The sequence below is a fragment of the Coregonus clupeaformis genome, chromosome 34, assembly GCF_020615455.1.
Source record: "Coregonus clupeaformis isolate EN_2021a chromosome 34, ASM2061545v1, whole genome shotgun sequence".
In the NCBI taxonomy this organism is placed as follows: domain Eukaryota; kingdom Metazoa; phylum Chordata; class Actinopteri; order Salmoniformes; family Salmonidae; genus Coregonus; species Coregonus clupeaformis.
Window position 1 is genome coordinate 33,693,419 of NC_059225.1, and position 26,936 is coordinate 33,720,354.

General features: G+C 42.5%; 1 protein-coding gene across 1 annotated transcript; it reads right to left on the reverse strand.

The window, feature by feature from the left end:
• Positions 1 to 2,119: 2,119 nt before the first annotated feature.
• Positions 2,120 to 14,275, reverse strand: LOC121550042 (chondroitin sulfate glucuronyltransferase). Its single transcript, XM_041862119.2, has 4 exons — positions 12,917 to 14,275; positions 5,117 to 5,681; positions 4,747 to 4,929; positions 2,120 to 4,052 (listed from the first exon to the last, which is right to left on the reverse strand). Exons 1-4 carry the CDS (start codon positions 13,192 to 13,194, stop codon positions 2,787 to 2,789), a joined length of 2,292 nt encoding a protein of 763 aa, XP_041718053.2. The 5' UTR covers positions 13,195 to 14,275; the 3' UTR covers positions 2,120 to 2,786.
• Between the last annotated feature and the right edge of the window lie 12,661 nt (positions 14,276 to 26,936).

A 26,936-nucleotide genomic window follows, 5' to 3' on the forward strand; every position in this document is an offset into this window, starting at 1 on the left:
AGCGACTTTGATCTTCGTAGCCAGGCATGCCGGATCCAGTATCTCAGAAACGACCAAACTCCTGGGCTTTTCACACACACAAGTGTCTAAAGTTTAGAGAGAATGGTGCGACAAACAAAAAAACATCTAGTCGGCGGCAGTCCAGTGGGTGAAAACTGTAAGTCGCTCTGGATAAGAGCGTCTGCTAAATGACTAAAATGTAAAATGTAAATGAAAACAGCTTGTTGATGAGAGAGGTCGAAGGAGAATGACAAGAATCATGCAAGCTAACAGGTGGGCCACAAACAGACAAATAATTGAGCAGTACAACAGTGGTGTGCAGAACGGCATCTTGGAACGCACAACCTGTCAATCTGTAGTCATGGATGGGCTATTGCAGCAGACGACCACACCGGGTTCCACTCCTATCAGCTACAAACAAGAAGAAGCGGCTCTAGTGGGCACGCCATCACCAACACTAGACAAAAGAGGAGTGGAAAAACACTGCCTGGAACATGACAGCGAGTTCAGTTTACTTGAGTGGCCTGTGCAGTCCCCAGATCTCAACCCAATAGAGCATCTTTGGGATGAGATGGAACAGGCTGTTCGCAGCATGAATGTACCACCGTCCAATCTGCGTGATGCCAACATCCCTGTGGAGCGTTTCTGACACCTTGTAGAATGCCCCGAAGAATTCAGACTGTTCTGGAGGCAAAGGGGGTCCGTCCCGGTACTAGATGGGTGTACCTAATAAACTGTCCGGTGAGTGTAGGTCTCACTTGTGCAAATGTGTTGGGTTACCCCCATTCAAAATAAAAAAAGAACAAAACAATTAAAATAATAATGAAACTACAGTTGTGACAGAGACCGCCTGGATGTAAATAAAGAAGCGCTTGCCAAAGTTTGTAAATGCCATCAGGTCTGCAATGTGTTGTTTATTGCTATGGCAGGGGGATGGGCCTAAATAGGTCAGTCATAAAAGTTTTTCCATGTAGGTCAATGCTCTGAAAATAATCTATTCTAGAAACATCAAATTGGAAAGGTTATTTGTTGCAAGACTGCTGTATCTATCAAAGCGTAGTGTAGCTCAGATCAGAAACACCCTTATACAGTCGGGGTCACATTTGTATTCACATATAGGCCTTGGCTATGACGAAATGTAAATCACTTCACTTTTAAGCAATAAACTGACTGATAAAAGTCAGTAGTAAGTAATACTATAGCAATCCTCCTCTAGCATGAGCATGACATTCCTTTGAGACAGATGGCACACAGGCAAGTTATTGTTGACTGAGTCTACCACAGGGAAACAGGTGGAGGCATCTCCAGAGGAATGCACGCTGTAATGCTAGGCTAGAACCTCAGCACTTGCTAGCTACCTCAGAAAGAACCTCTTTCACTCCCCCCTCCCCTCCACCAAACCCTGGCCTGACATCCCTCACCCAGGGGTCCCTTTCGCCCTTCAGTATAATCCCCTCGCTCCTGCCCAGAGAGGAAGGGAGAAGACAGAGGATGTGAAGTGGCCCATTTATTTCTCTGAACCCCCCCCCCACTATGGAGAAACAGCTTCCCCCCTTCCCTCTCAGACCGCTGCCAAGTGGACAGGACCCACCCTGCTAAGGCATTCTGAATGTGCACTGAGCTCACTCACTCCTCCCCTCCCCTAGGACACGAGTAGGAGAATTCCAGCTAAAATCCAGGGAGGCCCGGGTAGGGGTGGAGGATTACTGCTTTAATGTGAGGAGGCAGACTTCAGGCTTTGGTACAAACTGTACATTGCCTCAGGGTGCAGCTATAGAGCTCTGAGGCAAGCCAGGAAGAATACAGTTCAGAGCTCTGAATATGATTGGAGGAATATCAACCACTAGAATCTCCTACCCTATTAGCTTGTCCTTGGCTCGCAAACCTCCATCTTGACTTGCAAAGAATGCATCACTCCTCACTTAGTGAAAAATGGCTGCCGTTGTTATGTGGCCGTAGGTCTCAAAGATAAGTTGTTCTGTTTTGTCTTCCCTAATTGAGACCCCACGGTAAGGAGACTGTGTTTCAAACAAACATTGAACTGCACACAAGATACTGTAGCTAGCAAAGGAAATAGCTAGGTCTGGGATTCCACAATAACATCAGAAAAGAGTCAGAATGCGACATCAGCCTTTAATATCCGTAGAAAAATAAAAAAACAGACCGTATCGGTCTAGGGAATGAAACAAACCACATGACCACATGAAACAAATCACACTCTCTAAGGGTTAGACATACTAAGAAAACTAAGCGTCAATTTAAAGAAAATACACACATACACTCAATGGCTTCTCTTTAAATCCAGTATTAGAATCATAATTCAGCACAGTCATGAAGAAAGACATATGGCTCATGGTGGTTTTCTCAAGGTAAAACACATACGGAAACATCAGACATCAATGCTGCTCATTGTTCATTCATCACCTACCGATAGAGCCTCCCCTTGGGCTACCATTGGAGTGAAAGCACAGAGTTCTGCCAGCCTGCACACAGGAATACACGTTGTAACATCACTCCTCAGTCTTTGCAGGCCTAAGATTGCACATGGGTTCTTAGTTCTTAGGGATCCGTTTGGAGATTCAACATCCCATAATATGCCTCGTCCAAAAGTCTAGGCAGTGTGGTTGAGGTTCATAAAGAAGGCCAAAGGTATCAAGTCATTGTAGATGGTAAACCTATGGTGCATTTCCACTGTCAGGCTTTGCACCAGTGTTTGGCCCAAAGATGTTGCCTTCTGAGGCCTGGCCCCAAAAAAAGCCTGCAGTGGAAATGCACCACTAGACCCCCTAGGTGCTGTTGGCCTGCTCCTGCTCAAACAGGGCCAAGGCTAGGTGGGACCGCGAGGCCAGACCCTCCAGGTTACTGAGCATACAGCGGTGGTAGATGTCCTCGCTGAAGCGCGGGTTGCACGCCCGCCGCAGATACTTCTGCACCAGCGCCGGCTCCACCGCCCGGAACACATGTAAGCCCGAGTAGCGCACAAAGATCTCGTACACGTCCATGCTCTCCAGCAGCTCGTCATTGTCCAGGATGTCGGCGGCCATCTTGGTGCGTGACGCCATGTAGTCGGCATTGTAGAAGCAAGCTTCCTCGAAGACGTGGCGGTCGAAGTGTCCGTCGCGCGGCGCTTCTGCAGCGAATGAGACCGAGGAATGCTGGTCGCGGTACACGATGGCTGGGCTGAACTCCTGGAAGTGGGCGGGGAAGAACACCTGCCAGTTGCTGATGGCGTTCATGCGGCAGCGGTTAAGGAAGTCGGCGTTGACCTCGGTCCACACCGAGGCCAGGAAGAAGAGCGTGTCCACCGGGTGCTTCTTGGAGATGATGTCCATCAGCTTGACCTGCGAGGGCACCTCCGTCTTCACGCTGATCCAGGGGATCTTCACATCGCCGTAGCGCTTCTCCACCTCGCCGATCATGGCCTTGATCCTAGCGAACACGTCCAACTGGCTGACCCGCTGGGCGTCGAAGGGGTCGTAGATGAACAGGAAGGTGAGCAGGACGTTGTCGTGCATGTCCAGTGTATTCATCACATACATATCCAGGAAGTTGCTCACAAAGTCCTGCTCGCGGGCCGTGACGGGCAGGATGACCTGCACCCGGGTGGCCTCCGTCACATAGGGCATGGGGATGATCTCGATAGCGCTGAGGGGGCGGAGCAGGCTGACCCGCTTGGTGATGATCTGGCTGTGACCTTTCTGGGTGAAGGCTTCTAGGGCCAGGTCCAGCACGTACTCCATGCCCCGGGTGGGGTCAAAGCGCCGGTAGCCGTTGAGCAGGTGGCGTTTCCTGAAGCGCAGCTGGGGCTGGTAGCGCTCGTTGAGGCGCTCCACGGCCGTCTCCAGCACGGCACTCACGTCGGCCCGGTCGGCGCCCCGCAGCTCACACTTGGGGGAGCTGTCGGAGCATGAGTAGATGTGCTCGTCGGTGAAGTACTCCCAGTTGATGACCTCGAAACGAGTCTTGGGCCTGAAGGGAGGATTGACCCCGATTGGCCAGATGGCCCCCACCTTACCCTCTGGGGTCAACTCACTCAGGTTGTTGATCTGGACCTGGACAAAAGACAAGAAGACAAACATGAGACAACTGTTCAGTGTTTACATGTATCAAAAGCATCTATTAAAATAATTATTTATTCAATACTAGGATGTTTATCAACAACGTTGAGGGTAGTCGATTCAAGACTTAACTGTAATGGTTTGATTTTCTCCTTGGTCAGCGTCTCTCAAAGCTTATTATAAGCAATATTATAAGCGTATTATATTGTGTATTTATGTATTGTATGGGGGGTGTATTGTATTAGGGAATCATGTGATGTCTGTTGTATACTGTAGGCTATTTTCTTTGTGGAGGACTTTGCGTGATTTGATACTAACAAAACTGACTTGGTTTTCTTAATTGCCCCTGAGTGGATAAATAAAGTTGTATTGAATTGAATTACAAAATTCACACTTTTAAACTGACGGATTGTTCACAAAATGACATTGGCAGGTAAATTTGGAATGAGGTGATGTTGTAATTTCACACATCACATCCTCACAAAATAGTTCACTGTTACATGTCTAAATATTGGGTCAGACAGGAATTTCTGCCCAGACGTAGATTATGTAGAAATTGGTGCGGTATGTAGGAAAACTGAACATTTGCACACTGGACCCGTAACCAGTCAAACCAACACCAGTGACAACTCCTCAAATAGCGAGAACCATAGAGAAAGCCCATCTGATTCCATTAAACAAAACCAACCTGCAGCTGCTGTATCTGTAGGTAGGTCCAGTCCAGTTCGATCTGGCTGAAGCGTTTGTGCAGGCGGTACATGAGGCTGGGTTCTGACACAGGGTGGACTGTGAAGGCATTCTTAAACTGGGCTCTGTCCTCTCGCTCTGGGTCTGCATTCTTCCCCAGCTCAAAGTAGCGATATGTCATCTCCTGTAGGTAACATGCAAACAGTGGAGAGGGAAATGTTAGCCAAATCGCTGATGGGTGTAGTCAAAGTACTGTAAATCATGATGACATATTAGCATTGATAAAATAGACAGGTAATCGTCATTGCAACCTCTATTGAACAACTCTATAAACATGTTTTATAATAACGATGTCTCAGCTGTGAGTTTACCTGGTGCACCTCCACACAGCTGAGACCCAGGTAGTCGATGATGCAGCGGCCCAGCCACTCGTCAGGCCTGACGCTGAGGATGTCGTTGCGGCAGGTGTCCAGGTGGGGCTGCAGGCGGGCCAGCAGGCTGCGGGAGAGCAGGTAGCCGTAACCCCCGTGGCAGTACCTGGCCCTCTCCTCCCCACCAATGAACTCCTCGGCCCGGCCCATGTAGAGGTCCTGTCCCGCGCTGAGGTGGCCCACCAGCTCGGCCAGCCTCTCGGCCTGCATGTAGGTGTCGTCCTGGGCCAGGAAGAACCAGTCGTAGTCCAAGCCGTAGTGCTGGTGCAGGTGGCGCACAGTCTCGTACATCAGCCACACGGGCCGGTCATCGCCGTGGGCCACCACCGCCATGCCGTGGGGGACCTTGGGGCTGCGCAGGCCGGTGAAGAAGAAGGTGCGGTGGAAGTGGTGGGCCACGGTGCGGTTCACCGCCACGGCCAGCGTGTTGAGGTTGGCCCGCGAGGTCAACACGCCCACCAGGAGGCGCTCTCGGATGCCCAGCTCTGTGTGGATGTAGCGCGTTCTGATCAGAGAGAGGCGTTCAGAGGGACATTCAAACTCACTCATTACTGAGCAGAGCGGAACAATTTATTTTATTACATAGATGGAATAAGGAACAGGCCCTATCTTACGGAGTGATTTACTATGCAATTACTAATCTACTATTTAACAATATGCTAATACGATGTTGTAACTACAATGTTATTTCTACTTAAAATGCACTTGTTATAAGTTAAGGTGGTTAAAAACGTCTGGTAAATGACTATGTCATGGTGAATGTAAGTCTTGAATGCGCCTAGTGTCCATTCTTGTCTAGATGCCTAGGTACTGGGATAGGATGTCATTGGGTTCATTGTTGAACTCTACAGTCTAGACTTAACTCTCACCATATGCTAAATGTAAGGATTTAGGCTATGACCAAAGGAGATCATAGTCATATCAAAATTATTCTGTAAGGTTAGCCTTTCATAAAAGAACACACTTCAATGAAATGGATTCATTCTGTCCCATGAAAACATTCTAAGACCATTAAAATGGTGGTCTCTTCAGACCCTCTAGGTTAATTGACTAATTATAACTATCCAGGCCAATAATCAGCTTTAAGAGGTGATTTGGAGAGAAGCGAGACGAGACAGTAGGATTATCAAACTGTATGGGGGCAATGCCACAGTAACAGAATGACGCTGAGACTCTGATTTTTCACTTTAAAAGTATGGCAAACAAAAACCATTGATTGCAAAGTTAATCAAACCATACAACTCTATGCACAATGACTACTTTTAACAATTTCCACTGAACATTTTACAAAAATACATTACTCAAAAAACAATGCAGATGTAAAATTTGGTAACAGAATGACGGTAAAAACTCCCTCTGTTTTTTTAAGAGTAGCCGTTGTGCAGTTTTTACTACCTTGTTGCCCATAGCGCAGGGTAAAACTGAACACATTATTAACCTTTTACTGCAGTGGGCTAAATCAGGGTCACAGAAAGTGATTCTTGGTAGTCTTAAACAAATCTACTTTGAAACAAAAGAATCCACCTCACACACATGGTTATGGACTTTAAAAAAAGAAGACACCTGTACCATGTCAGATATAGAGTTGAAATGTATACAATTTTGAGTTTGCATCCCAATACTACACTTTATATATACTGAACAAAAATATAAAACGCAACAAGTGTTGGTCCCATGTTTCATGAGCTGAAATAAAAGACCCCAGAAATTGTCCACACACACAAAAAGCTTATTTCTCTCAAATGATGTGCACAAATTTGTTTACATCCCTGTTAGTGAGTATTTCTCCTTTGACAAGATAATCCATCCACTTGACAGGTGTGACATATCAAGAAGCTGATTAAACAGCATGATCATTACACAGGTGCACCTTGTGCTGGGGACAATAAAAGGCCACACTAAAACGTGCAGTTTTGTTACACAACACAATGCCACAGATGTCTCAAGTTGAGGGAGCGTGCAATTGACATGCTGACTGCAGGAATGTCCACCAGAGCTGTTGCCAGATAATTGAATGTTCATTTCTCTACTATAAGCCACCTCCAACATTGTTTTAGAGAATTTGGCAGTACGTCCAACCAGCCTCACAACCGCAGACCACGTGTAACCACGCCAGCCCAGGACCTCCACATCCGGCTTCTTCACCCGCAGAACCAGCCACCCGGACAGCTGATGAAACTGAGGAGTATTTCTGTCTGTAATAAAGCCCTTTTGTGGGGAAAAACAGATTCTGATTGGCTGGGCCTGGCTCCCCAGTGGGTGGGCCTATGCCCTCCCAGGCCCACCCATCGCTGCGCCCCTGCCCAGTCATGTGAAATCCATAGATTAGGGCCTAACGAATGTAGGTAATCTAGATTAGGGTGGCTACTTTGAAGAATCTCAAATATAAAATATACAGTCCCAGTCAAAAGTTTGGACATACCTTAATGGTTTTTTCTTTATTTTTACTATTTTCTACATTATAGAATAATAGTGAAGACATCAAAACTATGAAATAACACATATGGAATCATGTAGTAACCAAAAAAGTGTTAAACAAATCAAAATATATTTTACATTAAGTAGCCACCCTTTGCCTTGATGACAGCTTTGGAAATTTGTCCTTTGGTCTGGAGTCCAAATTTGAGGTTTTTGGTTCCAACCGCTGTGTCTTTGTGAGATGCGGTGTGGGTGAACGGATGATCTCCGCATGTGTATTTCCCACCGTAAAGCATGGAGGAGGAGGTGTTATGGTGTGGGGGTGCTTTGCTGGTGACACTGTCTGTGATTTATTTAGAATTCAAGGCACACTTAACCAGCATGGCTACCACAGCATTCTGCAGCGATACGCCATCCCATCTGGTTTGGGCTTAGTGGGACTATCATTTGTTTTTCAACAGCACAATGACCCAAAACACACCTCCAGGCTGTGTAAGGGCTATTTGACCAAGAAGGAGAGTGATGGAATATAAAATATATTTTGATTTGTTTAACAATTTTTGGTTACTACATGATTCCATGTGTGTTATTTCATTGTTTTAATGTCTTCACTATTATTCTAGAAAATAGGAAAAATAAAGAAAAACCCTGGAATGAGTAGGTGTTTTCAAACTTATGATTGGTACTGTATGTTACCCCTTGGCAGCGTTATCAGAAAGCACGGCATTGATTTTCACTGCTACACAGACGATAAACAACTTTACATTTCTGTGTCACCAGAGGATATTATCTCCTCAGATAAATTAGACTGTATTAGTGATTTAAATACTTAAATGGCTTAAAACTTCCTCCAGCTAAATCAAGACAAGACCAATGTACTTATTATTATTATTGGAGCCAAAGCACAGCGAGAGAATCTAGCTGCCCATTTTAATTCACGGGCAATAAAGATAAAACACCAGGTAAAAAACCCTAGGTGTCATTTTTGATTCTGAACTCAATTTCTAATCACACATTAGGAATGTGACCATAATAGCTTTTTAATCACCTGAGGAACTTTGCCAAGGTGCGGCCGTTTCTATCTCCGGCTGATACAGAGAGACTCATCCATGCTTTTATTACAAGCAGGCTTGACTACTGTAATGCTCTCCTTTCTGGTCTACCCAAGAAAGCCACTGGCCAACTGCAAAACATACTGAATGCTGCAGCACGGGTACTGACCAAGACCAGACGGAGAGCACACATTACACCGGTTTTAACGTCTCTGCACTGGCTGCCTGTGAGATTTAGAATTCATTTTAAGATTCTTCTATTGGTTTTTAAATCAATCCACGATTGTGCACCCCAATACATGTCAGACATGCTTTTGAGTTATGTACCCAGTACGTCCCTCAGGTACTCTGGCACTGGCCATTTAACTATCCCAAAGCCTAGGACCAAGAGGCATGGAGAGGCAGGCTTTAGTTACAGCGCATTCGGAAAGTATTCAGACCCCCTCCCTTTTTCCACATTTTGTTATGTTACAGCCTTATTCTAGAATGCATTAAATAAACATTTTTCCTCATCAATCTACATACAATACCCCATAATGACAAAGCGAAAACAGGATTTTTGAAATGTTTGCAAATGTATAAAAAATATAAAACTGAGATACCTTATAAGTATTCAGACCCTTAACTATGAGACTCGAAATTGAGCTCAGGTGCATCCTGTTTCAATTGATCTACAACTTGATTGGAGTCCACCTGTGGTACATTCAATTGATTGGACATGATTTGGAAAGGCACACACCTGTCTATATAACGTCCCACAGTTGACAGTGCATGCCAGAGCAAAAACCAAGCCATGAGGTCGAAGGAATTGTCCGTAGAGCGTCAAGACAGGATTGTGTTGAGGCACAGTTCTGCCCACAAATTTTCTATAGGATTGAGGTCAGGGATTTGTGATGGCCACTCCAATACCTTGACTTTGTTGTCCTTAAGCCATTTTGCCACAACTTTGAAAGTATGCTTTGTGTCATTGTCCATTTGGAAGACCCATTTGCGACCAAGCTTTAACTTCCTGACTGATGTCTTGAGATGTTGCTTCAATATATCCACATAATTTTCCTTCCTCATGATGCCATCTATTTTATGAAGTGCACCAGTCCCTCCTGCATCAAAGCACCCCCACAGCATGATGCTGCCACCCACGTGCTTCATGGTTGGGTAGGTGTTCTTCGGCTTGCAAGGTACCCCCTTTTTCCTCCAAACATAACGATGGTCATTATGGCCAAACAGTTCTATTTTTGTTTCATCAAACCAGAGGACATTTCTCCAAAAAGTACGATCTTTGTCCCCATGTGCAGTTGCAAACCGTAGTCTGGCTTTTTTATGGTGGTTTTGGAGCAGTGGCTTCTTCCTTGCTGAGCGGCCTTTCAGGTTATGTCGATATAGGACTCGTTTTACTGTGGATATAGATACCTCTGTACCCGTTTCCTCCAGCATCTTCACAAGGTCCTTTGCTGTTGTTCTGGGATTGATTTGCACTTTTTGCACAAAAGTACGTTCATCTCTAGGAGACAGAACGCGTCTCCTTCCTGAGCGTTATGACGGCTGCGTGGTCCCATGGTGTTTATACTTGCGTACTATTGTTTGTACAGATGAACGTGGTACCTTCAGGCGTTTGGAAATTGCTCCCAAGGATGAACCAGACTTGTGGAGGTCTACAAAAAAATGTCTGAGGTCTTGGCTGATTTCTTTTGATTTTCCCATGATGTCAAGCAAAGAGGCACTGAGTGTGAAGGTAGGCCTTGAAATACATCCACAGGTACACCTCCAATTGACTCATTTTCTGGAATTTTCCAAGCTGTTTAAAGGCACAGTCAACTTAGTGTATTTAAACTTCTGACCCACTGGAATTGTGATACAGTGAATTGTAAGTGAAATAATCTGACTGTAAACAATTGTTGGAACAATTTCTTGTGTCATGCACAAAGTAGATGTCCTAACCGACTTGCCAAAACTATAGTTTGTTAACAAGAAATTTGTGGAGTGGTTGAAAAACGATTTTTAATGTCGACAACCTAAGTGCATGTAAACTTCCGACTTGAACTGTACATATTCTGTCACATCAACCATATGGTTGTTTAGACCCAGTATAAAGAGAAAAGCTTAAGCCTTTTAAAATGGGTGAACAAACAACGAAAATCTGTGAGGATCAAACAGACAGTGGCCTATAAAGGCCTTCATTTTCGAACAAAGTGTGATGCATCTGCAGCGAACGTCATGATTTGCGTCATTCACATATCGATGAAGAATTTGGCAATGTTAGTGGGTTGCATAAGCGTTAGTTCCCAGAAAACACCACCCATATGCCTCGCACTGGGGTGCATATTTTTTTAACACAGTTATAAAATAGTATTTCATAAAAGAGATCCAATAGCTCTGCATATTTTAAGCAGTGTCTTCCATTTGGTCATTTCCATTTGGATCTATGAGCACTAACATGTCAAGTTCATAGGAGCATGTCAAATTGGGCGTTTAATGAAAGCTAAGAATCTATTTTTTTTATTGTATTTTTATTAAGGCATATATACTTCTTTCTTTATCCATCCTAAACATTTGCAATAAGCAAATGCTTTGATTTCTTGTCAAACAGATAAAAGGGGTCTTAGGAAACATCTGCCAGAAAAAGTCTTAAAAGTGATTTAAATAACAATAATATTGAAGTAAACACCCAACTAATATCAACACTTATATTTAGTTTAGGATATATTCTTCTGCCATCTGTAAGTTTAAGAAATATTCCCTTGTGCCTTGAAATTCCGTTACCAAAAACCCACAGTTCTTTAAGATATTGTCTAATTTCTTTCCCTCATGTGGAGGGAGGTTAATGAAAGTTCACAGAAGTAACAAGTCAAGGTAGACCTATCAATTAGTTATAGTGTTTTAACTGATATCAATTTTGTTTATTAATTATTAAGTGATTAAAACTCGAAATTCTGTTATCAAATCAGTAACAGAATTTCAGAAAAATCAGTAACGGAATTGAGTTGGCTACAATGTGAAATCACAGTAGCCACAAACCACAGTTGGGTTATCTGCTACTGTCCTCCCTTCCACTGGCATACTGTTATGTTCAGCTGATAACTGTTTTCTTTCTGTCATCTTGTGGTCAAAGCAAGAGTATGAAAAGTCTGGACAACCCCTCCCTCCCTCTCTCTCTCTTTCTCTCTCTCTCTCTCTCCAATGTATGTCACCTCTCCCGGATCTTACTGACAACCTACCTATGAGACCCCTTTCTTTCCATTTAACGTAACCAGCATCCTCACCCACTGAGCACCGACAGACAACGTAAGCTCATGGACTTTGAAAGGTAGTTGAAATTTGGTCAGCCTGACATGGCCTGGATTTCAACGTCCACAGACATTGTTTTTTGTAGTTCTGTACAGTTCAGTACAGTATTGTACTGTACAGTAGAGTAGAGTGTAGTACAGTACACAGTAGAGCACACTAGAGTTGAGTACACTGTCCTGAACTATACTCTACTTGACTCTACTGTACTGAACTCTACTGTGCTGTACTTTGCTGTCCAAACTTGTGAAACATAGACGTCTATGATTGGTTCAGATTTGGTCCAGTCAGGACCAACCAAATTTGGTCTTGTTTGGGGGGGCAGAGCTCATTAGAATAATAGCCAGTGTGTAGAATAATACCCAAATATACAAAAGGAGGATATTCCATATTTCTACCTTTGTGTACCTATTCAGGATACATCACCATGAAGACAATGACGTTCATATCCATAATTATGCATTTCTCTGTAGTACAGATCAGGGACCTATGATGAAATTCCGTTACCACAATTCTGTTACTGGGTGTAAATCCACTTCACTTACTGTAGTTCAATAACCAAAATAGATTGTTTCAAACTCAAGGTGTCATGTCATAGCTGACACCCCATTCTTTCTGCAGACATATTTGCACCTTAATTTGGAGAAGATATTTAAGAGTTTTTGGAAAACATGGTCACATAAGAAACTGAGGAAGATTTTACCGAAATTATATTACACAACTTAGCATCTGCACAGTTCTTCCAGTAAATGTGTTTTTGTTGAATTTTCAGTGTAAATTGTTCAAAGTAGTCCTTGTGCATAGAGTTGTATGGTTTGTTAAACTATGAAATCAATGGTTTTTGTTTGGTATATATTTTAAGTGATAAATCTTAGTCTCAGCGCAATTCCGTTACGATGGAATTGCCCATTTGCAAACTCTTGTCTCTGAAACCTAGTGTTAGGCTAGGATGTGGTATTCCTTTGTGCATCCATTCCAAAATGCTCACCTGAGGACCTTCTTGTGTGGTTTGTTGGGGTCCTTGTGGTATGGTACTACGCGTGGCTGGAAGTCCTCATTCCCAGGACCACCTCTCTGGTCCCCTGGGAGGTCTCCCCTATTGCTGCCCAGGAAGAGACCCCTATCGCCCAGTTCATCTCCACACGAGTCATCTGTGTCTCCCTGGGTCCAGGAGACCATCAGCAGGCTCAGGCTGCATCCCAAAAAGAGCCCCAGGATAAGGGGAAGAGCAGGCCTGAACACGGCCAGGAAGGAGGAGAGACGCATAACGAAGCAGTGGACTTCAGTGCTGTCAATCAAGTTTTATGTAATGTTCTCTACAAACATTTGTAGAATTCTGTTCTAAAACCATGTAATGACCCTTCTGGTTAAGTGCCAACCACTTTCAAGCTAGATTCAGTCAAGTCTGATAAACTCCTGTATTGCACCATGGAGTGGATGGCTCACTACATCCGTATCAGTGCCATTTAAAGATACGGTCCTAAGGTAAATACAAGGTTCATTACTAGAGAATAACTGGACACAATGAACAGACAGATTAATTGACTGCCACTCTTCAGCAGTCAACTCCTAACTACTGTACTAAGAAAAGGCTCCTGTCCAATAATAAACGACCTAGCTAGCTAGCTAGCAGGCTAACAAGTTCGCTAGCCAGCTGAAATAACAATTTGCAATTGGCTTGTTATGACTTAGCTAGCTAGCTAGTAAGGTGGCTGGCTAATGTCCCAGCTAGCTAGCTACTTACAACGTAATTAGCTAACGTTAACTAGTTCAAAACAAACCATGGCTTCAATGCTGTATTCATATTTTAGATAACTACCCTGACAAAACAACAACATCCAAGCCTCGGTATCAGCTAGCAAGCTACTCAGTTAACGGTGTTGGTCCTTCGTTCTCTCCCCAAAACAAGGGATGTTTTCCTCTCCATTTTTGTTGATGCAGTTGCAATTATCCGTGTTTTGTCTGTAGATCGTCGGAAAACGATAGAATTCTATGTCAGGGTGATCCACAGCAACACAGCATGAATGCTGTCTTTCTTCAAATTATGTCTAGCTAATAGCTTGTCATGTCGACCTTTTTCCTCTAACCGCCTCCAAGTAAAGCATCTCTTTCAAACCGTCATGAATTCATAAAAAATAGCTACTTGTCGGAGAGAAACCTTCTGGAAAGCGTGCCGTGCACTGGATATAGTATTTTCTACAAATATTGCGTCTCATTCTGCATCTATCTGATGATTGTGTATCAGTGCACGCTCTACTGACTGCGCTCGTGGGGCAAAATGCTGTCAGACACGTCATCAGACGTCTGTAGAGGGTCTCTGATGGGCCCTTCAAGTTCAATACCACCCAATATTTGAAATGCTTCATTCTATTTCTTTCTTCATTTTCTTGCATTCAAACAAGATACACTGCATGCATCCAGAACAGTAGTGAGGAAAATATTTAGCTAAACTCGTATTTGAAGGGGGAGGGCAACTAATCCCTTTTATGTGACTCAACTCAATTGATATCAATAGATAATAGTGCTGGCAACACTCATTGGGCACATATCCAAATCATGACATTGCTTTATTTTGTAAATCATAGTCTGATTACTTATGCAACTTAAACATGGACCAATCAATTTTATTTATTATCCACCTTATTACTTTATTATACATCCTTGTAACTTTCCATAATTTTACCCACTGTGCTGCCTTACACACAATGCAATTCTGCATAACTTGATGACAGTATATGTACAGTATCTTGACCAAACACCATAGCTATAATGACACGGCTAGTATGACATTTTTATTTTTTTCGAAATTCTACAATAGAATTCACACATATAATGAAACATTGGTGCAAGTAATGGGCTGTGTCGAGTTACAAATAACATGAACACACATCGAATGTCAAAATCGCAACGCTTGTATTGAGTAGAGCCTATGTGGAGGCTCTAATCACATTCGACCTATGGGGCTTATATTCAGAGTCAGTGGGCAGGTTCGAGCGGATCCTTTTTGTCAAGACATTGACCAACATTGATCACCTGCTTTCAAAGTGTGTTGCATTATGGGTACAAAAATGGTTCCACTGCGACTACATTTCGATTGCATGAACTTTACAATAACCATGTGATCAAAGGTCATGAACTTTCGACTTTTGTAGTTGCTCCTCACCAACTGCAACGTGAAGTCAGAACCAAAGCGTTGAAGGAAACCATCTTCTGGTTTTTTTGGAAGCAAAAGGCACTACATGCTCATAAATGTTTGATGTCGCCACCTATCATTGGTTATTATCAATGCATGTTTACTGTTTTGAGTGGATTACTATTTAGAGTTTAAATGCATCTTTATCCATACATCCTTACGATCTAATTACATGTGATCCAAATTTCTAACATAAATAAATGAAATATCCTACAGTATAGCTAATGTATTTATTTAGATGTTACTGTAATGTTGTGTCCCATGTTATAGCCTACAATTTGTCTTGTCTGTAATATTGTAGTCACCAAACAATTTCAAATTTGTTGATTGTCTATTAAGTGTGAAAAAAATTGAATATATATTGTAGGCTAAACATGGTAGGGGATTTCAACACTGGCAATTTTAGAGGCTTAATCTGTCCGGGAAATCGGCCCTTAATGAGAAAGAACCCCAGACACCAGTCGTGGGGTCAATACCAAGTGCATTTGACTACTTGGCATATTGCTTGGGATATTGTTTACCCATTAACATATGTGAACTAATGTACATGTAGTCTAATCCTTTCATATTGTTTACCCAGTAACTTATGTGAACTGATGTACATGTATAGTCTAATCCTTTTCTGTACAGTGAGTGTTTTGTCCTTCATGTGATTGAATCAAATTATTTCTTTACATGCCGACTGACAAAAGCAACATAAAGGTTGAGAATTAAAGAAATACACTGCAGTCTGTAGGGATGCAAACATGCAATCAATTATCATACAGTAAGAATATTTGTGGACTCCATTTAATCACATCTGTTACAATTCTATGTTGCACAATCACAAATAATAATGAGGAAGGTACAAGGGCATGACATAATGGCAACAACAGAGCATATCCCATATGCTGCAAAAACACCTATTTGGCACCTATAGTGGCTTGCAAAAGTATTCATCCCCCATGGCGTTTTTCCTATTTTGTTGCATTAAAACCTGTAATATAAATAGATTTTTATTTGGATTTCATGTAATGGAAACACACAAAATAGTCCAAATTGGTGGATTGAAATGAAAAAAATAACTTGTTTCAAAATATTCTAAAAAATAAATAACGGAAAAGTGGTGCGTGCATATGTATTCACCTCCTTTGCAATGAAGCCCCTAAATAAGATCTGGTGCAACCAATTACCTTCAGAAGTCACATAATTAGTTAAATAAAGTGCAATCTAAGTGTCACATGATCTGTCACATGATCTCAGTATATATACACTTGTTCTGAAAGGCCCCAGAGACTGCAACACCACTAAGCAAGGGGCACCACCAAGCAAGCACCACCATGAAGACCAAGGAGCTCTCCAAACAGGTCAGGGACAAAGTTGTGGAGAAGAACAGATCAGGGTTGGGTTATAAAAAATATCTGAAACTTTGAACATCCCACAGAGCACCATTAAATCCATTATTAAAAAATTGAAAGAATATGGCACCACAACAAACCTGGCGAGAGAGTGCCGCCCACCAAAACTCACGGACCAGGCAAGGAGGGCATTAATCAGAGAGCTAACAAAGAGACCAAAGATAACCCTGAAGGAGCTGCAAAGCTCCACAGCGGAGATTGGAGTATCTGTCCATAGGACCACTTTAAGCCGTACACTCCACAGAGCTGGGCTTTACGGAAGAGTGGCCAGAAAAAAGCCATTGCTTAAAGAAAAAAATAAGCAAACACGTTTGGTGTTTGCCAAAAGCCATGTGGGAGACTCCCCAAACATATGGAAGAAGGTCAGATGAGACTAAAATTGAGCTTTTTGGCCATCAAGGAAAATGCTATGTCTGGCGCAAACTCAACACCTCTCATCACCCCAAGAACACCATCCCCACAGTGAAGCATGGTGGTGGCAGCATCATGCTGTGGGGATGTTTTTCATCGGCAGGGATTGGAAAACTGGTCAGAATTGATGGAATGATGGATGGCGCTAAATAAAGGGAAATTCTTGAGGGAAACTCTTCCAGAGATTTGAGACTGGGACGGAGGTTCACCTTCCAGCAGGACAATGACCCTAAGCATACTGCTAAAGCAACACTTGAGTGGTTTAAGGAGAAACATTTAAATCTATTGGAATGGCCTAGTCAAAGCCAAGACCTCAATCCAATTGAGAATCTGTGGTATGACTTAAAGATTGCTGTACACCAGCGGAACCCATCCAACTTGAAGGAGCTGGAGCAGTTTTGCCTTGAAGAATGAGCAAAAATCCCAGTGGCTAGATGTGCCAAACTTATAGAAACATACCCCCAAGAGACTTGCAGCTGTAATTGCTGCAAAAGGTGACTCTACAAAGTATTGACTTTGGGGGGGTGAATAGTTATGCACGCCCAAGTTTTCTGTTTTTTTTGTCTTATTTCTTGTTTGTTTCACAATAAAACATATTTTGCATCTTCAAAGTGGTAGGCATGTTGTGTAAATCAAATGATACAAACCCCCCAAAAATCAATTTTAATTCCAGGTTGTAAGGCAACAAAATAGGAAAAATGGCAAGTTGGATGAATACTTTTGCAAGCCACTGAAGCCTACCTGGTTATATTTTGAGAAAACCATCACAAAAATACAAAACAAGTCTTGTAAATGTTAGAAAGACCTTGGGCTGGTATCTAATTTCCTTATCATCAGGATATTCATTCCTTGGACCATATTGATAATGTTGAGCTTCGTGTAGGAGAAGTGGAATTCCGATAGCATCCACTTCATCGGCAATAACAAAGGCGAATCCCATGTCTGCCAGTTTCCATCCACAGTTTTTATGCGAGTAAAGTCATACCGTAGAGGAAAAAAATCACAACAGCTGTGATGGAAACAGGAAGTTTCGGTACAATTTTATAGGCGCCGACAGATAATTTGTTTGTTCGGCCCAGTGTTTCCATGTTGTGATGTGCCTCTTCAATTCGAGAGTTGAGCTTTTTATTACGAGGAGAGTATGGCACAGAGGTAAGAGGCGTGGTGTCTGTCAATCATAAGCTCCGCCCCTAAGCCACCAAGTCGAGATATCACGTGGTCCCCATTCCATGGACATCACCGGGACTAGCGGCAGGGGGGGGGGTGGGGAATGGCAGAAGTGGATGCTGAGTTCGAATCAAGCAGCACATCGAGCAAAGTTGGTGAAGACGAATGTTCTGAATGGACAACAGTAGTAGCGAAAACTGGAACAAAAAGGAAATTGTCTAAAATTGGAGTAGAGGATACATGTATTAATGATAATTAATCGCTTCTTGTTGGGATGTGTTTGTTGAGTAAGGATGCATATGTGGGAAACCTGTTTGAGGTGTCAAATGGTGAAGAATGCGCTGGGAAAAGTCGAGTCTGTCAGTGACCAGGAGTGGTCTTATTTTGATTCAATGTATTTCTGAAGAACAGAGGAAGATTGTAGTGAGCCTCAAATGAATCCAAACAACAAAAGTTTTGTGTTTTGAACTTCGGAGTAGAGCACCCGTCAAAGAAGTAATCTCAGGGGTGACGACGGATGTTCAGGTTGAATACCTGAAGAGAATTCCTGGTGTGGTTGGTGCCCGTCGTCTGACCCACTGGGTGAATGGTGAAAAACAAGAAAGTCTGTCGGTCCTGTTGTTTTTTGATAAAGAGCAAATAGCTACGCATGTGAAGCTTGGTTATGTAAGATACGCTGTAAGAGCTTTTGTCCCCAAACCATTGCATTGTAAGAATTGTAAAGGATTTGGCCATGTTTCAAGTGTGTGCAGATGGACAGAGTATATTGAAGAACTGTGTGTAGAAGGACAACGGTGTTGGAATTGTGGTGGAGATCATGATCCCAAGTTCCTGGAGTGCCCTGTATGGATGAAGGAGATTGAGGTGGCAAAAGTTAGACCGGTCAATCAAATCTCCTATGCGGAGGTGATTAAAATAATTGAGAAAACAAGTGATTCTAGTGAAGATATGGTAGTGGACGCACCACAGCCTGTAGTAAATGTTTGCTGCCAGTCAAAAGATACCCTGTGTGTTAAAAAGGTGGATAGTGTGGCGTTCAATGCCACAGTTATAAACTGTACGGCACAAGTCTCAAAGAAGTCTAAGAAACTGGACATTATTGTGGCTGCTGTTTTGGGACTTAAGAATTTTACATCAGAAGACTTGCATGGGGTACCGGCGCCAGAAGACCCGCCCTCCCAGGTTCCCCTTAAGCCTGTGTAGGGATCAGACCTGTTTTATATTTTAACAGAAAAGTAATTTTTTATTATTTGTAGTTTGGTAGTTTTTTGGGGGGGTTGGTATTTTGTTCCATTTTTGGGAATCCTAGAAGAAGAAGAAGAAGAAGAAGAAGAAGAAGAAGAAGAAGAAGAAGAAGAAGAAACATCACCGGATGAGGAAATGTGGAGAAGATGTAGGAAACTGAGGTTTTCTTTGAAACTGCTGGTGAGTCGGGTGAAACGAATAGTACACAAAGTGAGAATGAGGGTTACAGTGGCTAAGAAAAAGGGAAACAAGAGAAGTAAAGCTGTGGTGGAAAATAGGAAACCACTAGATTTGTTTTTTGTCACGCCCTGGCTCTAGGGACTCTTTTAAGTTGAGCCAGGGTGTGTAGAGTTTATGTTTTGTGCTCGTTGTGTCTAGTCTAGTTTTGTATATCTATGTTGGCCAGAGTGGTTCTCAATCAGAGGCAACGAGTATCAGCTGTTGCTGGTTGTCTCTGATTGGGAACCATATTTAGTCAGGTGGTTTTCCCACAGTGTTTGTGGGATCTTGTTCCTGTGTAGGTTTGTGTTTTGCACCTTTGGACGTCACGTATCGATTTGTTGTTTTGTTCGTGTATCAGAAGCGTGTTTTAAGACTCAATCGGAGTGGAATGTTTCCTGTATGGATTTTCGTAGTGGGGGGTTATTTCTGAGGTGGCGCAAGAAATAAAGGCAGAGGATATTACTGAAGACATCGATGGAGTGGTTGGTGTACGTCGACTGACCTGTCTGGTGGATGGAGAATATAAATTCACTTCATCCATGCTAGTGTTCTTTGATGAAGAGTCTCACCCTTCTCATATAAAGTTAGGATTCATGAGATACCCTGTAAGAGCTTTTGTGCACAAGCCCCTTCAGTGTCATCAATGTAAAATATTTTTGTCATGTGTCAAGTGTGTGCAGACGGGAAGAGTATAATTTGCTAGATGAAGTGAAATGCTGCAACTGTGGAGGTGGACATGCGCCTGAATTCATGGAGTGCCCAGTTAGGTTGAGGGAGAATGAGGTGGCAAGGGTAAGGAGTGTCTATCGTGTCTCCTATCTGGAGGCGGTGAGAAGACTGGAAGGAACAAGTGGCGGGGAAGAAACATTGGTAGTAGAACCACCATGACCAGTGAAGGTTTCTCATCAACTGAGGGATAGTGAAATGCAATATGTTAAAAAGGTGGACTTTGTATTATTTGTTGCAATGGTCATAAACTGTACAGCACAAGCGGAGAAGAAGTTAAGAAAATTGGAATAATTGTGAATGGAGCTGAACGTTTTTTGGTTCTTCGTGATGAAATCAGAGGCCGTGCAAGAAATCCTGTCGGTGAATGTTCCGCCATCATAGGCCCCTGAGCCTGTGTGGGGATGTATTCTGGAGTGGACTGTGATTGAAGAAGTGGGATGGGTTTTGTTAGTTGAAGTGTTTAATTTTGTATTTTATATGATGTCGTTTTCCCCCTTTCCTGCAATGGTTTTTTAGTTTCCGAGCTGTATCACAACTGGCCTTGATCGGGAGTCCCATAGGGTGGCGCACAATTGGCCCAGCGTCGTCCGGGTTAAGGGAGGGTTTGGCCGGGGGGGGCTTTACTTGGCTCATCGCGCTCTAGTGACTCCTTGTGGCAGGCCGAGGGCCTGCAGACTGATCTCGCACTTGAACAGTGTTTCCTACGACACATTGGTGCGGCTGGCTTCCGGGTTAAGCGGGGCGGGTGTTAAGAAGCACTGTTTGGTGGGTCATGTTTCGGAGGACGCATAACTTGACCTTCGCCTCTTGAGTCTGTTGGGGAATTGCAGCGATGAGTCAAGATTGAAATTGGGGAGAAAAAGGTGGTAAAAAATTAATAACAATAATAATAATCCGTTTTATAACTGAAAATGTACTATTTATTTGTGGTCTTTTTCTTTGCAACTCTGCCTAGAAGGTCAGCATCCCGGAGTCGCCTCTTCACTGTTGACGTTGAGACTGGTGTTTTGCGGGTACTATTTAATGAAGCTGCCAGTTGAGGACCTGTGAGGCATCTGTTTCTCAAACTAGACACTGTAATGTATTTTTCTCTTGCTCAGTTGTGCACCGGGGCCTCCAACTCCTCTTTCTATTCTGGTTAGAGCCAGTTTGCGCTGTTCTGTGAAGGGAGTAGTACACAGCGTTGTACGAGATCTTCAGTTTCTTGGCAATTTCTCACATGGAATAGCCTTTATTTCTCAGAACAAGAATAGACTAACGAGTTTCAGAAGAAAGTTATTTGTTTCTGGCCATTTTGAGCCTGTAATCGAACACACAATTGCTGATGCTCCAGATCCTCAACTAGTCTCAAGAAGGCCCGTTTTATTGCTTCTTTAATCAGCACAACAGTTTTCAGCTGTGCAAAAGGGTTTTCTAATGATCAATTAGCTTTTAAAATGATAAACTTGGATTAGCAAACACAAGGGTTTTCTAATGATCAATTAGCTTTTAAAATGATAAACTTGGATTAGCAAACACAATGTGCCATTGGAACACAGGACTGATGGTTGCTGATAATGGGCCTCTGTACGCCTATGTAGATATTCCATAAAAAATCAGCCGTTTCCAGCTACAATAGCCATTTACAACATTAACATTGTCTACACTGTATTTCTGATCAATTTGATGTTATTTTAATGAACAAAAAATTGCTTTTCTTTCGAAAACAAGGAAGTAACCCCAAACTTTTGAACGGTAGTGATACTGGTATCATTTTAAATTGAGAACATATAGCTAGCTCAACAATATGCAAACAATGTCTGAGTTTAGCTATTCTCTGCCACAGATGTACAATGACAAGGGTGTATTGCACATGCCCATGAGGCAGGGGTTCCCAAACTTTTTTGGCCAACGACCCCATTTTGATATCTGAAAATTCTCGCAAACCCAACCATGTGAAAACATTTATATAGGCCTAATTAACAGCCAATGTTTACTTTTTTTATTTGGGGCGATGGCAGTCAATTGAACAACATTCTAACAGTATTTCTGATTGTCTTCTCAACTCACCATCACATACTTCTAATGTGGGGCTATGACAGTCAATTGCAAATCAGTCTGACATAATGTCTCTTATCTAATGAGATGGGTGTGCTTGATGCATGTCGCGTCGGAGGTTCTCAAAGTTAGGAGGCGTGGTCGACAGTGCGCACCTCATCTCTGCTGTCACATCCAACTTGGATCGATATTTGGTTTTAATGCAGACGAGAGTACTAAATCCAGCTTCACACAGATATGAGCTGACGAAGGGTACCATGAGTTTTATGGTGCTTTCAAGCAGGGCGCAACTTTCACTGGGGACGGGGGGATATGTCCCCTGGACATTCTCAAATAGCATTTTTGTCCGCATTGGAATGTGATACAAAATGAGGCAACGGTGTGCTGCAAGACCATGCGGACGCCTCCGAGTGGTCGGGTAGGCTGTTTGGAGTGTTTATCCGACTGGACAAAAAATATATATAATTATGTCCCCCCCCCACTTCTAAAACCAAAGTTGCGCCTCTGCTTTCAAGACAACTGGGTACTCTGAAAAATACGAGGTCAAATCATGACATAAGTAATTTCAGGTCGGAATGTCGTAGCTCTAGAAAGAGTCCTGAGTTGGAATTCCAAGATGGATGACCGTTCAAAACTATTTTTCCCAGTCTGAGCTATTTTTTTCTGAGTTCATAGTTGTCTCGAATGCAATGAAGTCGAAGATTTCTGAGTTCGCAGTTGATTTGAATGCGGCATTAATGCTCAGAGGGCGACGGCAGGGTTTTTTGAGTCAGGAACCAAAACTCCTCCGTAGTGACCCGTGAATGCATTCGGTCACATGATAGCTTGATCAGCTGTTCGATTTCACTTGCCCGCATGTCAACTGAGCCAGGATCACAGTCAAACGGATTGGGAAGTAGGTCCCAAAGTGCTCTTCCAAATGTTGGAGGTGAGCAGTCATCACTCGTGTGGGACACTAAGATTGCAGAGGCCTGCCTGCCGTCCCGCCATAGATGGAGCCCCATCTGTGCAAAAGCCCACCATTCGATCCCATGGTATCTGTTTTTCATCAATATAGCCACGTAGCACACTGAACATCCAAAGTGCCGTTTCATGCTCGGGAATCAGAAGACAGAACAATATGCCCTCATGAATAGCATCCCCTGACATATAGCGAACAAAAGTCAATACAGGGGTATCTCGGCCTTCAAACCTAACATCCATTTGGAGAGCATAAGCTGGGGAGTTTTTGAGTCTTTCAGAGTTTCCTCTTGATTGCTAGCAATAGCATAAATGATTTGTTTAACAGTGTTATCTGACAAAGGTATTGATGTGAGTTTCTGTGCCTCTGCCTCCCCACACATTGCTTATACCATATTAATTGCAGCCGGTAATATCAAAGTAATTGCAATAGTGTGTGGTTTCATAGCATAGCGGGCCTAACCATTCACTGTGGGAATGATTCCAGTGCAACGATTAAGTGTGGCCTTTTCCCATTATCTAAGGGCGCTCTCTGGTTGAATGTTATCTTTTAGATTTGAGTAATTTTCATTTAGATTTTAGGTTAACCAAATTAAAATGATTTTGAGATACAAAGACGATATTATAACATACAGTGCCTTCAGAATGTAATCAGACCCCTTGACTTTTTCCACATTTTGTTACGTTACAGCCTTATTCTAAAATGTATTAAATACACATTTTGCTAATTTATATAAAATAAAAACAGAAATACCTTATTTACGTAAGTGTTCAAACCCTTTGATATGAGACTCGAAATTGAGCTCAGGTGCATCCTGTTTCCATTGATCATCCTTCAGATGTTTCTTCAACTTCATTGGAGTCCACCTGTGGTAAATTCAATTGATTGTCCATGATTTGGAAAGGTACACACGTGTCTATATAAGGTCCGTCAGTTGACAGTGCATGTCAGAGCAAAAACCAAGCCATGAGGTCGAAGGAATTGTCAGTAGAGATCCGAGACAGGATTGTGTCGAGTCACAGATCTGGGGAAGGGTACCAAAACATTTCTGCAGGATTGAAGGTCCCCAAGTACACAGTGGCCTCCATCATTCTTAAATGGAAGACGTTTGGATCCACCAAGAGTCTTCCTAGAGCTGGCCGCCCGGCCAAACTGAGCAATCAGGGGAGAAGGGCCTTGGTCAGGGAGATGACCAAGAACCCGATGGTCACTCTGACAGAGCTCCAGAGTTCCTCTGTGGAGATGGGAGAACCTTCCAGAAGGACAAACATTTCTGCAGCACTCCACCAATCAGGCCTTTAGGGCAGAGTGGCCAGACGGAAGCCACTGCTCAGTAAAAGGCTCATGACAGCCCGCTTGGAGTTTGCTAAAAGGCACCTTAAGGACTCTTAGACCATGAGAAACAAGATTATCTGGTGTGATGAAACCAAGATTGAACTCTTTGGCCTGAATGCCAAGCGTCACATCTGGAGGAAACCTGGCACCATCCCTACGGTGAAGCATGGTGGTGGCAGCATCATGCTGTGGGGATGTTTTTCAGCAGCAGGGACTGGGAGACTAGTCAAGATCGAGGGAAAGATGAACCAATCAAGGTACAGAGAGATCCTTGATGAAAACCTGCTCCAGAGCACTCAGGACCTCAGACTGGGGCGAAGGTTCACCTTCCAACAGGACAGTGACCCTAAGCACACAGCCAAGACAATGCAGGAGTGGCTTCCAGACAAGTCTCTGAATGTTCTTGAGTGGCCCAGCCAGAGCCCAGACTTGAACCCGATCGAACATCTCTAGAGAGACCTGAAAATAGCTGTGCAGCGACGCTCCCCATCCAACCTGACAGAGCATGAGAGGATCTGCAGAGAAGAATGGGAGAAACTCCCCAAATACAGGTGTGCCAAGCTTGTAGTGTCATACCCAAGAAGACTGGAGGCTGTAATCGCTGCCCAAGGTGCTTCAACAAAGTACAGAGTAAAGGGTCTGAATACTTATATAAATGTGATATTTCTGTTTTTTATTTTTTATAAATTTGCAAAAATGTATAAACCTGTTTTTGCTTTGTCATTATGGGGTATTGTGTGTAGATTGTTGAGGGGGGAAAACAATTTAATCCATTTTAGAATATAGCTGTAACGTAACAAAATGTGGGAAAAGTGAAGGGGTCTGAATACTTTCCTAATGCACTCTATTGATCAGTCCAAAATTGCTTTTTAATTCGCTCATGGAAATACATTTATGGTATTTACGGTTTCTATGCTTTTAGTTTTCCATGTAGGCCAATTTATTTGTGAATTCTGAAACGCTATCCAAGGATTGTTCCATTGGGTTGTGTTTTTACGGAGTGATATTTGTTCTTGTAGAATACGTTTCATTTTCTTCCATATTGTTATAGTGTTCTTAACTATGAAGTTGTTTTTAGTTTTATCTTTAGAAAATGTATGTAAAAAAATGCTGGTGATGAGCATACACATCTTCAATAATTACCCATTGTTCCTCTTTAGTGCATTTAACTATATGTCGCAAGTAAAAGCCGAGTTGATACAATTAAAGTTTGGAAGGTTAAAAGCACCCTCTGACTTAGGAAGATGTAAAACTTTCCTTTATTCTACGAGTTTTATTTGCCCATATAATGTCTTATGACCGAGTATACTTTTTTAAAGAATATCTTTGGTGGGGTAATTGGTATTACCATTGATAAATACTGAATAAAAACTTTGGGAGCCATCATGCCATTCTAAAGAGGTTTATTCTACCTGTAAGATTTATGGAAAGATTGTTCCCGTTAATTAGATCTGCTTTCATATTGTTGAGTAATGGGATAAAGTTATCTTTATATATGTGTTGTTTGTTGTCACTTATTAAGCATCCTACGTATTTCATATTTTTTGTGGTCCACTTAAAGGATTGCTGTAGACCATTAGTTATTCTTTTTTTTTTTCCTATTGCCATTATTTCGTTTTTTTCCCACGGATATTTTATATGCTGACATTTTAGATTAATCTGAAAATATTTGTAGCAAGTGGGGCATTGAGTTTTCAATATTGGTCAGGTATATCAGGAGATGATCTGCAAAGAAGTTTAGTTTATATTCATGTTTATCAATACGGATACCTGCTACGTTTTGGGTCCTGTCTAATTCATTTTTGGCTTATTGTACTAAACTAAAACATGTTCTTGTATTCGTTTGTGTCTATTTTTAATAAACCGTGTTTGATTTATATGTATTAAGTCTGGTAAGACTTTTGCCATTATATTGATTATGAGCTTTGTTATTACGTTATTGTAACACTTTATTAAACTTATGGGTCTGTAATCAGCAGGGGACTCTCCAGATTTCACTGGTTTAATATAACTGAAATAACAGTTTGATACATGTAACTAGGAAGCGCTGCACTGAGTGACATGTGTGTTGTCATTTGTGTAAATAGGGGCGCTACTTTCTCCCAAAATGTGAAATAGAATTCTATCGGAAGGCGGTCCATTCCTGGTGATTTTCTCCGTGCAAATTTTAACAGTGTCTAATATTTATTTTTGTGTGTTCTCTTTTTTATGATTATTTTTTGTCTGCTGATAGTGGCTTCAGGTTTGTTGGGTTTAAGAAGGCTGTAGGATCAGTCCAACTGTTGTTTAATTCTGATATATATCGATTTTC

What these genes read in the sequence shown, in the direction of transcription:
- LOC121550042 (XM_041862119.2), bottom strand. Translation starts at nt 13,194, where the DNA reads ATGCGTCTCTCCTCCTTCCTGGCCGTGTTCAGGCCTGCTCTTCCCCTT. An exon ending in CCACACAAGAAGGTCCTCAG is followed by an intron (nt 5,682 to 12,916) that starts GTGAGCATTTTG and finishes CTCTCTGATCAG; the next exon opens with AACGCGCTACATCCACACAG. An exon ending in TACAGATACAGCAGCTGCAG is followed by an intron (nt 4,053 to 4,746) that starts GTTGGTTTTGTT and finishes TCTTTTGTCCAG; the next exon opens with GTCCAGATCAACAACCTGAG.